We start from the raw sequence: 14,438 nt of genomic DNA, 5'->3' as shown, positions 1-14,438 counted from the left end.
CTGAAGGAGAAGAGTCTATTTGACATTTTCTGTATGGTTCATTGAAGAGGAAGGAGTGGCATCAAACAAAGAACACACACCACATACTATTGACATAGAGAGGAACACCCTCTGAAGGACGGCAGGTTTAGTCAACCTGCACAGTGCTGCGCTGTATGTGTGCTTGTGGGGCCAGGGTTCTTCCTGTATTGACTCAGGTCTGTTGAGGCCATTTCATGAGTCAGCAGATGAGCCTGCTAGGGGAACCACTGCTGCTGTCTTATAGACCTACAGTCAGCACTTAATGCCCCTCTAAACCCTTTAAATATCAGCCTGTAGGAAAGCACATAATGTGCTCGATGTTATCACAAAATGATTTCCAAAGCTGATACAGCAGCTTTCAGCGTGGCTCGATCTTCACTGAGCGGAAACCTCCAGGTGTTGAAAAAATGAAGTCAAGAAGTGAAAAAAGCTGCAATTCCTCGAGTATCTGCAAAAAACAAGGCCTTCCCATTAGGTCCCATATTTAAATGTCTATTTAAAAGCATATTAAGGCTGTAAGTTGTGGATGTCTGGTGGCGCCATGTTGATGGAGAAAGGGGAAAATTTGGTTGTATTTTACTTCTGAAGGAAATATCTATTGCTCCTTTTTGCTGTGTTTTTTTTGTGTGTTGAAAAATGCCGAGTTATTGGCATTTAAAACCTGTTGCTGCCCTCAAACTGTCGGCTTTGTTCCAGTGTTTTCCTAGTTAAAAATATGCTAGAGGATGAGCTAGATGGGCTCCACAACCATGATATACATTTATCCCATCTCCACTTCACCTCTTTGCCTGTAGGTGAATTTGCCCAGAAGTTAGTTAGAGTCAGCGTTCCAATATGGCGACCGCCACTGTTGTGCTTCATAACGCCTGTTCATAAACACTGACACTACGTCCATGTTTATACAGTCAGTGTACTTGACTGCAAATGTTGGTCTGCGGCTCTACCAATTAAATATCAAAAAAATGATTGATCTTAACATTATTTTGTACAGACATTCATGGTCTCAAGAGGATGAACCGTGCTGAATGTGCAGACATTCAAGATGGAAGGATACATTGATCCAACAAGAACTGTGACTACATGATGCACACACACCATATATTCCAATCTGCACATTGCACTTTGACACACTGACACTTTACACTGTTTACATTATTCTATATTTTGTATATTCAAATATTTCTTTTTAAATTTTACATTATAGTTATATATTACTGTATATATGTGTATTAGTAATTTGAGTGTTATTGCATGGCCTTGCGGAACAGTCTTTACATTTCACTACACATCTGTATGAGCATGTGACAAATAAAAATCTTGAATCTTGAATCTTGAAAGTTAACACGGTCACCCTGTGAACCTTAACACCGGTAAACGTTAGATAGTTAATATCGCAGTATAAGCTGTGCAGTACGAGGCCCTGAGAGAATGTACAGTATGTACTGCAGTAAAAAACACCAAAGCAGTCATCAGATGTTCATTTAGCCCTGTTACCTTTCCCCCACTTTATCCTCACCTCAACTTTCTGTACCACGATGCATTTAATGTGACATAATAGCTTCCTGTTGTTTCTCTGCATTTTCCCCCTTAGCCCAGTGAACAACATCAGCCCCCCCCCCCTTTTAGCTGTAAGCTGGCTCAACAGAGGTAGAAATAAACATCACACTCTCCTCTGAGACCAAAACAGGCCCTGAAAGCAGATTTATTTTGTTCTCGTGTTAGTATGATGCAGCACAGACTTTAGCTGCTGTTTACAACTTACAGCTGCAGGACTGAGATTAAGAAACCCCCCCTCCTCCAGACATCAAATATGTTGGAAACAGCTGAGTCTGTCTCTATTGTTCTCTCAGAGTTTGACCAAAAACAAGTCAAGGTGAGCGAGGAGCTGTTTTATTTGTATGCTATCGGTCTGTCTGATGTCGAGTATCGTCAGAAGCAACAGTCTTAACAGAGCTGATAGACCAAAATAGACTCAACATGAACTCAGTGGACTGTGTGTACAAGTGATTCGGCCTTGTGTGTTTGGATGAGGGTGTCGCATAAAGTTCCCCTCCACCTAGCTCGCCAGGGGGTCACTTGGGAGGGAGAACAACACAATACGAGGTAAACAAGCGCCCGAAATAGCCTGGTTTGTTCATCTGACCTTTAATGAGTCTCATTGCTTTATAAATCAGCCACTCAGCACCAAGAGAGGGAGGGGGGACATGTTGGAGGTCAGGCCTCTAACCCTTACATATTACAAATGTGTTCATTTGAAACATCAAGAGGTTGTTTATTCACCATCACACCTTGACCTTTTAGAATGACGAGTCACAACTTTGATCTGATCCGTCGTCGGAGTTGCCAGTAAAGAGAAAACAGATCGTGGTTGTTGCAGCGAAGCAGATACTCAAAGACTGATCTGAAGCGCCAATACTCCATAATTTAACAGATTTATAGACGAGTTTCAACCGGCTGAAGGAAGGTTGTGACGTTGGAACATTTTCACTTCCTAAAAACTGAGAAATCAACAAATAAAATGTTTTTTTGTGCAATGTGTGCATCACAGAATAGTAGACTGACATATCTTTTTTATGCCAGGCGTGTTTCAATTTTTAAAGTTCACTCTCTTTTGTGAGCACCAGGATAAGAAATCCAGTAAAGAATATGTGTTTCAGTGTTCTGACATTAACATCTGAAGCCTTTTTCCTCTCTTCTCTCATTACTGTCACCGTGCAGACAACAGCTCCAGCCTCAACATCTCCAATACGTCCACATTAGAAGAACCAGCCGAGGAGTACCTGGAGCAGAACGGCTGGCCCATCTGCAACGACCAGGACGAGATGCTGAACCTGGCCTTCACTGTGGGCTCCTTCCTGCTGTCGGCCATCACACTGCCCTTGGGCATCGTCATGGACAAATACGGTCCGCGGAAGCTCCGACTTCTGGGCAGGTAAGCCTGGAGCACGAAGTCAAAGTCTACTTCTCTTCTCTGGATTCTTACATGTTCGTTTGTTTTGGTATTTAAATGCCCTGTCTTTGTGTCCACAGTGCCTGCTTTGCTTTCTCCTGCCTCCTCATCGCCTACGGTGCCAGTGACCCCAACAGTGAGTGTCCCTGCACGTCATCACATACATCTTTTTTTTTCAAGATTTAGTTTTGGGCTTTTTGGGCCTTTATTTGAGAGATAGGACAGTGGATAGAGTCAGACATGGGGGAAAGAGAGAGAGGGGGTAATGACATGCAGGAAAGAAGCCACAGGTCGGATCTGAACCTGGTGCCGCGCGCCTGGAAGACTACAGCCTCCATACATGGGGGCGCGTGCACTAACCACTGCGACACCAGCGCCCCATCACATACATCGTCTAACAGCATCATACATTCACTTATGGGCAGCATCACCTCTTCATCGTGGTCCTGTTCCCCACACTGACACACAAGCACGCAGGTCCACAATGCATTGATGCAGCTCTGCCACTAAAATCAATCAGAATCAGAATCAGAATCAGAATCAGAATCAGAATCGGGGTTTATTGCCAAGTACATTTACACATACAAGGAATTTGACTTGGTGTATTGGTGCTAAACAATGAACAGGGAAATAAAGCAGAACTAGCAACAACTTAAATAATACAGTATAAGAAGATATTACAATATATAAAATAGAATTTAAAAATGTAAAATATAAAAAATAAAAAACACAAAATGTACAAAAGGTGCAATGTAGGAGCTGTGCAGTGCAATTGGATAGGAGGAGTGGAAGTAGCCATGAGTCAGCAGTTTAACCACATCTGTCCGTGTCACTGATGTGCTCTTCCTCTTGCAGATCTGTCCATGCTGATCTTCTTTGCTCTGGCGATGAACGGGTTCGGAGGAATGTGCATGACCTTTACTTCTCTGACAGTAAGTGGGAAAATAAACTTGGATTACATTACCTGTAGATTTAAGATGCTCAAACTTGATGCAGTTCATGCAGATGTTAAACTGCACTAGTGATCCTGCTGGAATCGTGTTGTTATTGGAGAATTATCCAAAATGTTGAGTGTCAGGCAGAGAGACATATGATGACAGCTCATATGAACATATGAACACCCTCTGCAGGCTGAATGTGCACTCATAGAGTCCACATGGCTTATTTAACTTTTGGATAAAATTCTTGGAAGGTACAACACACTGGTAGCTTGATATTTGTATGAAGGTATGCCTGTAGCGGAAAAAACATTAGCCCTTTTCAGACTGCTTTTTTGCGCAATAGTGCCATAACTAAGCTCAGCCATCATCCAACTTTGTACATTTATATAAATATATATTTAAATTGATTCTGCGACAGCGTAACATTGTCAACCCAGTCTGTGAATTCACATTGTGTTTGGGCGTTGCAGAAGCACAGCACAGAACGCAATGTTCAAGACTAAGGATGTAAATCAAAACAGGGAGACCAGAACAGTGTGCTACTTAGATTTGACATGTTGGGTAATGAAGAGAAGAAAAGGGAGGGGGGATGCCATGATTTCAAAAGACATGTTGTGGATATGAAGAGCAGAGCGAGACAGGGGACAGGACACTGAGGGAGAGAGGAAAAAAACAAGTGTGACTGAGGAGAGAGAAGGAGGAAGAGAGACATCAGAGAGAGAGAGAGAGAGAACGGGGGAACATTTAAAAAAAAAAAGAACGGTTGAGGAGACCGGAGACAGACGGCCGAGCAGCTGACAAGAGACCCCTGGGAGTTAAAGGATGAGCAGAGATGTGGGGTGATGGAGTGGATAAGGACAAGCCAGCAGTCAGGATGATCTCATCAGTCGGAGGAGATGTTGCATCATCACAGGAGAGGCAACGTGAGGGAGAGAGAGTGGTTTATAAAGTCAGCGAGTTTGCATTCAGTGATCTATTATTCACAAACTCCAGAGCTGCTGCTGCTGCTGCTGCTCTCGCTACGATCCAAAAAAAGACCTCTCCTCATTATTATTTCATCCACACAGATCACATGCATCCTAAGCGTGAGTGTGTGCATGTCTACAGGTGTGGGATTGTTCCAGCAGCACAAGGGGGGTTTGTAGATGAAAGCAGATTTTTTAGGGTGTTGGTTTAGATTTCTATAACTCACACAAAACATCCTGGGTATTCACCCCCCCCCCCCCCCCCCCCCCACCCCCCCCACTACGCAAATCATCACAAGTTATTGTGTTATTACACGGCAGATATTTTCTTGTAACAGCGTCACTTGAAGCCTGAGTAGACTGTGACTTTTTCTGCACAAAGAGCAGAGACAGATTGTTGCTGAGGAGACAAACAGGAAGCAGCGACAGGGGAACCACCCAGACCTCCTCTGCTTCCTATTCAGACTGCCCACAGGGACCCTGACTGTCACACACAAACACAAAAACACAAAAGTTGCTCAGCTGGTTTTTCACTGTGCCCCTCCTCCCCCCTCCCCAAACCCTCAGCCTCTGAGTCTTTAGTCTGTGCTCAGGGTTGTTTTTGTCATCTCCGGTTTCAGCTGCTCGCTCTAAAGCTGGACCTGCACACAACTGTCTAAACGAGTGCATGCAGGAGTACTGTATGCTACTGTAGTCAGCTGTGTGTGTTGTTTTAGCTGTGCAGGGTATCTAACCCACAGCGTGTTGACTTACAGCTCCCTGCAGGCCTCGACAAATGTTTCTTTGCTGCTGCTGCCTTGTTGCAAGTACCGGCAGGTCGTATATTTTTCCTTGAAGTGTTGTCTCCTGCTGTCTAACCACGCTAATGTTAGAATAGTGGTGAGCTTTCAGGAGACGTTAAAGACTTCATAAACTAAACTTGTCCTGAAAAAAAGACATTTTTATTGGGAGGTTGCAGTCAGCGAAACTAAAAACTAAAAACTTCACACTTGATTTAAGCTCCACATTCATGCAGGACAAAGTGCTACAAACAAGGGAGCGATAGATCAATTCACCTTTATCATAACTACTTCAGTCCTGAAAAAGCTAACATGTTTGGAGCATGGCAGGTATATTCAGAGCCGAAGGAAAAAGATTTGATCTTTGGCTGTTCCCCTCTCGCTGCCCTTTCCAATATCTGTGGGAGCGACGGGTTGTTAGAGAGGTAACCGGCTATTTAAAGAAACCTGCAACCTTGATTTCCCAGGAACTCAAAAGCTCTGACGCAGCATGTCATGCATCATGGGTCTTTGAATTTTTGTAGGTCAACATGATCTCGGCTCAGTAAGAGTTTGCTTCAGTCGTTCGGTTCTTCTTTATTTCTGGGGGTTTTTTTTCTCTTGGATTTTCCTACTGAGACACAAATCTCATGGCCAGGCTGCAGCTTCAAAAAGTTGAATTGAACATTTATATGACATGTTTGTTCAGTGATAAATGATTCCTTATTTTTGTTCTTTTAACGATCACTGTTTTAGATCATGTATATATAATATATGGTGTCTGGGACTTCTTTTTTAGTTGCCATGGTATCAAACAGGTGTCCATGTTGTTTGATTGTAACTGGAATAATATCACATTTTAAATTCTGGTTTCATGATAAACCTTATTGGGACCATAACAGTGGATTTCATTCACTGTGCTTTCTTTCTTCATCACTCCTCTTTTCATTTTGCTCTTTTCCCGTCTTCTTCTTTTCCTCTTCTAATTGTTTTACTTCCTCATTCTCGCCTGTGAATGCACACTCAGCACTCAATGTCCCAGCTAATGAAAAACAGGGAGTGAAACTGAGGAAAAGAGGAGGAGGAGGAGGCAGGGTGCTTATTCATGCCCTCTCCGCCCTCCATTCCTTCCATTTTTCCAGCCTGTAAACAGCCTCATGTTACGCAGAATCTCACAGTCTTTTCCTGAAATGCTACATGTCCATGCTCCTCCTCCTGTTCCTGTCCTGTTGGCTGCACGTGTTGGAGCCCCCTCTTATTTCCTGGGTTTCATCTCCATGTGCGCAAAGCCGTGCTCGCCACCCTGATCTGCTTTCCATCAGATGCCTTATAATGTTTACTTCCTCTGTTCCCATTTCTGTCACCAGATCATCTGGGAACACTTTTTAAAGCTCACTGATGACCTCATCAGTCAAAAAGCAAACACTGATGTAAATGTTTTTTCTCTTTTTTTTATTGAGAAATCTTACTGTCTGTATTTTCTCCCCCAATGACTGAAACATCCAGGGGTGGGGGCTAGAGGAAAAACACAGAGTGATTTCCTGTTAGGTGGAAAATTTATGAGGTGCACATGCACTTCATCCTGCTCAGTGCAGGGATGAGAGCAGGGAGGCAGTGAGATCAGTGCATGCACTATATTATCCCTGTTAGAGAAGGCGGGGTGAGATGGACGTACAGTATTTGCTCTGTTTTCTGCACGTGACCGCAAGAAATGAAGAGAAGATGGAAAATAAGGAGAGTGAATGCCAAAGGTCAGGAGTTGCTGAGTAATCTGAGATGCCAACGAGCCAGACAGAGCAACAGCGGCTGTTATCAGGCTCATGTGGCCGGGCTTTGTGTAGTGAAGTGAAGCTTTTAGGGTTGTCCCGATACCAGAACTTCTAAATAACTCTAGTAAAACTCAAATATATTATTAATACCTGTTTGATTCCCTTGGCAACAAAAATAGAAGTCCTATAGGCACCTATTGGGTCATTTTTTTGTATTATTATTAGAAAAAACAAATGGAGACGTTTCCAATGTGTTTTGTGCAAACTTAGAGTGTTACCTCTCTGTTTTTTGTTTGCCAGAGACATAAACATAACCCTTGACTCTTCAAAATATTCCAAAATGACTTGAGAAACAGCAAGGGGAGAAGACTTGTGATGAAAGACACAACAGAAAACTCAAAGTTCTTGGTCTTTTTCGATTCTCTGATTTTTTTAACATTTTCAAAATCCAAAACAAAAAACGGCAACCAGAATTTACATTTTTAGACACTTCAAATCCATTATTACCCCTTTACCTTTTCTGAAGATTATTTCCTTTTTAATAAAGATGGAAATAACAGGAGCAACATGTATTGTTTCATACTGAAACATTTAGAAGTGACACAAAATACAGCAACCGGTATTCCCAGGATAAAGTGCAATGAAAAGGAGACAAGACATTTTAGGAGGCAGGATCACTCTCCGTGACTGAAGAGATGTCCTTTTTAAAAGATTTGGTACTTTATATTACTTTACTTTTAATTATTGAATTAACTGAGATTGAATCGTTTAAGAAAAACAAGGTATCAAATACTTTGCACGCCTCAGTTGATGCAGGTTTTAGGGATTTGTGTGCAGCTGAAATAACCATTAATCTCTTAAAGTCACAGAGGGGTCTTAAAACTCTCTCTGACATGGATCTACCTTTCCAGGAACTTGTTTCTTGTGGAAACATTCTGTCTTTTAGGTGTGGACGTCAGCTGGTATATAAAACTGGACTCTTAGTTTGAGTAAAAGATGACGTCAGGTCGATAGAGGAATGCAGGCAGTCTGGTGTTTGTCTGCTGCTGTTTGCTAATCTTACAGTCCACTTGGCTTCTCTTTATGAAGGATGGAGGCCGAGCCGGTGAGAGCTGGTTCTCAGTGGAGTTTCCACTCACTGCAGCAAAAGCCTCTTCCTTCTTTCGTTTCTCTGTTCTGTCCTGTCAAAGGCTCTGTCCAGTTTCCTCTTTTTCCTTTTGGCCCCTGAGCTCAGCATGTTGTCTTGTTGTCCCTCCTAGGCCTCTTTGTCACTCATGTTTCTGCCTTTTCCTTTTTCATTTTCACACGTCAGCACATGCTCGTATCCAGAGTGAGGTGTACCAACGCATGGTGGCAAAACAGGAAACTTTTACTGAGAAACTCTCAAAACAGGTTAGCCAGGGATAAAGATTTGAGTCAACTCCCGTAAACACATTTTAGATAGAAAGATGTGCAGACGGAATTTTTTTTTTTTTTTTGTTCCCTCTCCACTGTCCTGTCAAATAAAGGCAAAAAGCTCTTGAATTGTTCCAGGACATTTTGATTTTGGCAGTGGCTCTAGAGCTTTTAGGGGAGTTTAAGAAGTTTCTAGATTAGCCAAAAAAAGAAACGTTTTCCACTGAGGATTTAGTTTAATCCATCATTGCCCATGCCTAAGAGAATTTTCTGGTTTTGCTAAGTTAATTGTCTTTACCCATGAGTCTTGAACAAAATGTCACGCCGAGTCATGGCAAACAGCGGTGCTTGTTTTAAATACTGAGTCACCTGGATACTGTTCAAACAAAACCCTGAAATGCAACATCTACATATTGATGAAATGCCCTCCCTTCACCTGCTCTTAACCGTCACCGAACGCTGATCTCTTATCTACAGGTGACTGCTCCGACGCTGAAATAGACCTTTAGTGGCTGTCCAAACACTGAGCCCATCTGTGTGTGTACCCTTCAACTGTGCATGGATACGGTACGACCACAGAGCTAACAAAGAAGCTATTCAAGAGAGAGGCAACAACAGAGGAGACGGGCTTTATTATTTGAAAGAGTGTCCACACAAAAGATTGCTCTTAGTGTTTTTAAATGAACACCTTTCTCTGGAGATTCATAAAGAACGCAATGCTTCTTATTTTTGTACTTCAGGGGAGGTCAGGAGTAGTTAGGAGATTAGTAGAGCATGTATCTAATGAGGTAGAAAAGGATAGATGAGGAAACAAACAGAACAAACAGTACTACATAATCACATAACCTTGATGGGGATACACAGGCAGCACATTCCTTTGAAGGACAGAAACTCAACAAAATAAACATTGTCTCTTTGCAGGGAAAATATCGCTCAGATGTTTGTTTTTCACCAACTCTTTTTTCCACTTTGACGTATCTCTATACTGAAGCTGTTTATTTGATTCTGACATTGTTTATCCCCAAGAGGACGAACCCAGCTGACTCTTGCACCACTTTGAAGTTGTGTTTTTTAGTAAAAAGTTTCAACAATAGTTGGATGCATTGAACTGAAATCTGTTATGTTCAGTCATGCTTGACTCAGGATAAAACTTTATCACTTTGGTAATCTCTTAATTGTTTGTCTGAAGCCATTTGCACCACAGAATGTTCTCTCTTGTACACTTGACTTTGACTTTGTGTATGAGCCAATCAGAAGCAGTTGTCACACATGCTTCTAGAAACTTTCAGACAGGCTGGCCCTGGAATCCTTCTGAGTTGTCTGTTCATACAGGTCGCTCACAGCGGGAGAATATCCCTGTAGCACAGGAGGGTGGGAGTGGGGGGAGGTGGTATTTCCTGGATGTTTCCTTCTGCGTTCTCACATCAGCTCAACCCGAGTTCATGCAGAAAATGTATCTGTTTGCATTCACACGTGCAGCTCACCCTGAGGAGTTTTGTGCAAATGTGAAAGCACCATTAGACTTTAAAAAACATGGACGCAGTCTCAGTGACATCATCCACTGGTTTCTAAAGATGTGTTTTGAAGCTGAATGATGGCCGTCGTTATATTGGAATTGCTGACTCTACTTAAAACTTTAAATCTATTTCATTATTTCATGACATTGAACAACAGGTTGATGCTTAAAGAATGATATATAAATGTTATTTTTAGGGGGGTGGGTTGTGGGTATTTTACCTGCTTTTTCATCCTTTGCCAATCACATGCCTGAATACATTCACCTCCCCTTGTTCTTAAGAGATGTTCTTCACTGATCTCTTAAAATGTGAGCTTAACTAAGACCCTGGGAACTTCAGATGAGCTGGCAGGTTTCCATGGTCTCAAAAGATCACCTATAGGATCCACTGTTTGTTTTTTCATGCAGACACATTTCATGGCAGTGACATTCATCACGTCTGTTATCTTGTGTGTACAGTTGCTGCACAGTCAGTTGTGTGTGCGTCTGTTAGAGCCTGAAGCTACAACACATTCTTTGTCCTCACTGTCACAATCACACCTGTCTACCTGACTGATGTGTTAGTGACTACAACTACAAAAACACTGTTATCTGCTTCTTATTATGCCTGACAGCTCCTCCTCACAGCAACACACACGCTCTAACACAAAAACTGTTTTTGCACCCATTAATCCCAACTTCTACTTCCACGATTAGCAGAACAAATCAGTGTGTGGCGTGTTTTCAGGAAACTCAGCAGCTGACTGTGACTCAGACCTATTAACCCAGAAAAGCTCCCAGTGCGACGTAACCACGCAGCATCACAAAGACTAGACTTCTGTTTTATTCTGGTTGGAGCCTGTTCCTGCACACACACACACACACACACACACACACACACACACACACACACACACACACACACACACACACACACACACACACACACACACACACGCTCACACTCACACACACACAGACAGTTTTCCTTCTCACACGGCAGTTTGCTTAGGTGATTTTCTCGTTTCTTTCCTTCTCATCTATGTTTGTAGAAAATACTGCCGGTGGCGTCTATGCTTCCTCCAAATGAACTTGTTCCCAGAGTGAATAAACAAGTCAGGGTGTATTTACGGGGAGAGACGCAGAGGAGGTGAATGACAGAGAGGATATGAACTGACTCACACTGCAGTGGCCCTGTTTCTTTCTATCTGTACTGATGGGAAATGATAAATTCCAAGTTTTAACTTCAAAAATATTATTGTGGTTAGAGTTTCTAAAACATAAAGACTTTTTCACAGAGTAATAATAATAATAATAATAATAATAATAGATTAGATTTATATAGCGCTTTTCTAAATACTCAAAGATGCTTTGACAGGAAACAACAAAAAAAAAACAAAGCAAAAACTAAGAGAACAATACAACATAGAAGTAGTGTCAAGGGAAGAGGATGAGAGTCAGTGGTTGTAGGCGGTGATGAAGAGGTGAAAAAATAGGCAAGTTTTATCATTTATCATAACCCTAACCCTGCTACTTTGTTTCATCAAAGTATTTACAGTTACTTTAGAATAATTGCAACTAGGATATTTAATGTCAGCCCTCCGTCTCTGTCGCCAATCTATGCAGCTTTCCCATCTCCCTCCCAAAAAATCACATTATTCTAGAAAAGTGAAGCTAAATAACTCTATCCGACGCTAACTTATTGTGAATTTGCAACCAGAGTCTGTCTGTCTAGAAGGGATCATCAGGGAGAGCCGTGGTATTAATGCTACGCCCCAAACCCACATTTAACTTCTTAATCAAAGGTCAAAGGTCGGTACAGTCCACAGCAGAACACAACAGATTGTTATGTCGGGTTGAAGCAAACACTCACAGTAATGGAAAGTTCAACGACTCTGATTTTAGTGTTCATTACGTTTACTCTCACTTTTTCTCCTCTACTCTGATAAACTGGTGCACGCAGCTCTGAAAGATCCTTATTCGTCAACAGAGCTGTCAATCATGGTGTTTTGTACCGCTTTATTGCATCAAATCACTGATTGAACCTAAGTTCAGATAAATGAACAGTTGGACATAAATCAACAGAATTAAATTTACTGTAATGACAGAAACAAGGTTAGAGAAAAAAATATTTTGATTCCATCATTTGACCCATTTTCCTATCTGTCATTATGAAGGAGGCTTATGACCTATATTCCAGCCAGTCAGCAGGAGCTTGGGATGTTTTGGCTTCACTTTTGGGGAGATGTCATGTCGTCTCTCTTTTTACACTATAGAGTCGATGATCACAAGCCAGGCAATCTGATAGAAGTACAAACCTGAGGAGAACCCTTTCACATGAATACTTATTGCTAAAGAGAAAGAACACACCAACTTTCCTCCAAGTTATTTTTTTTATATTAATAGAGCTCTTGCAAAAGACCAGACGTCAGAAATGAGCAATCATCACACGACTCAGGAGGAGGAAGTGATAGAGCAGCAGTGAGGGAAATCTGAACCTGTTGACTCTGCAGAGCTATCATTCATCGTGACCACATCGAGTCCGCTGAGCCAGACACGAGCTGAGCTGGTCATTTATGTGTCCTCTCCTCTACCGGGCTAAAGGTCAGCCATCTTAACCCCCACTGTTGACAGGCAGTGAGGCTCCTCCTGTAGAGCTTGATAACTAGATTCTTCTGCTGCAGTACATAAACAGGACAGGGAGCCCCCGTTATTTCGGATGTTGTAGCCGTTTTTTGTTGCTCACCTTTGGTCCAATTAATCCGGGGAGTGACGTCTTACCGGGGTGAAGGGGTTCAAGCATCTGCCTAACAAGCTTCCCCCCCTGTTGAGAACAAAGCAGCTTGACAATGACAATGGGATAGGGAGTGCAGTTTTGACACATATTTACACTTTTGGATCGCCTCTTATCCCAGTTTGAACTTTAATATTTTCCATATGAAAGAAATCAGAACTCCCATTGGCAGCAAATGTATGAATCTGCAAGCCACATGTTGCTCTCAAGCTTGGTGTTGTTGTTTTTGTGCTCTCTGTTTTTGACTTCTTAAGGAGACTACTTACGGTTTCAAGTTGGCAAGTTAAGAAAAACATGTGCTCTCGGGTTATTGTGCAAGACTTTGGCTTTTTCTCTTGATGCTGGAACAAAAACAAGATTTGAACAACGCTGCTGCAGACAGAACAGGGCGTGCACGGTGACAGGCCTATCAGCATGAGAACACCGGGGTCAAGTATTTGCCTGCATGGGTGTGATTTGCTAAATATTTAATTGTAGAAAGATATATTGAATCTGACATGCAAACCACAGAAAATAAACAGAATCCAGCCAGCCTTTCAACAGCAAAGATTCACAGGACCCTTTTATTTATTTATTTATTTATTTTATTTATCATTGTTGTTTAATGTCTCAAACCACTTCCTATACCCTCCCCCTACACTCTTCCACTCCCTTTGCACATTCGCGTGGAAGTTCTGCCAAACTGAGTGCCTTTGGGACGGCATGGGAGGGGCTTATTAAACCCTCCAACAGCGAGTCTACACCGATACTGACTTACCTAACAGGTGTTAGGCTGTTTCTTCATCTGCAGAAACACCTTTAATTAAGATTTAAAAAATTGCAACCGCCCATTATACAGACGTAAAAATCTAAAAAGTTTTCATTACATTGAGGATCTTGTAAACAATTTCCTATAAGTAGAGGAATTGTTAAAAGTTGGTAAAAAATACAATTTCTCTACTGAAAGTCAGTGAACTCAACTAACGGACTTAAACTTAGAACTGAGGAGGATTTCTAAACCATCTGACCAAACCAAAGAGAGCACACATGGAGGACTACACACAACATAACAACAAGTTACACAAAGGAACACCAAGTTTGTCCGCAACTTATTTCAAAACAAGACATTCACGATGATTGGATATCTAGGATTTGTTGTTTTTGTTACTTTGGTATTGAAACAGTTATCAATATCTTTCTTTTTGAGGTTCATTTTTGCGGTGCTTTTATGCCTTATAAGGGATTGGACAGTGGATAGAGTCAGAAATTGGGGACAGAGAGAGAGTGGGGTATGACGTGCAGGACAGGAACCACAGGTCGGATACAAACTGCATTGCTTGCTTGGAGGACTAAAGCCCCTGAATGTGGTGG

At 42.0% G+C, this 14,438-nt stretch overlaps 1 protein-coding gene across 2 annotated transcripts in view; it reads left to right on the top strand.

Annotated features, from left to right (window-relative positions):
• Positions 1–14,438, top strand: part of LOC132980063 (large neutral amino acids transporter small subunit 4-like) — a 28,188-nt gene that overhangs the window by 6,152 nt on the left and 7,598 nt on the right. For both annotated transcript variants that reach the window (XM_061045966.1, XM_061045965.1), the window contains exons 3-5: positions 2,740–2,953; positions 3,052–3,107; positions 3,827–3,903. In XM_061045966.1, coding sequence (XP_060901949.1) covers positions 2,740–2,953; positions 3,052–3,107; positions 3,827–3,903 — 347 coding nt within the window. The remainder of the gene's footprint in view (positions 1–2,739; positions 2,954–3,051; positions 3,108–3,826; positions 3,904–14,438) is intronic.

This window comes from Labrus mixtus, chromosome 9 (assembly GCF_963584025.1).
Source record: "Labrus mixtus chromosome 9, fLabMix1.1, whole genome shotgun sequence".
NCBI lineage: Eukaryota > Metazoa > Chordata > Actinopteri > Labriformes > Labridae > Labrus > Labrus mixtus.
This window is presented reverse-complemented; position numbering and strand designations above follow the sequence as displayed.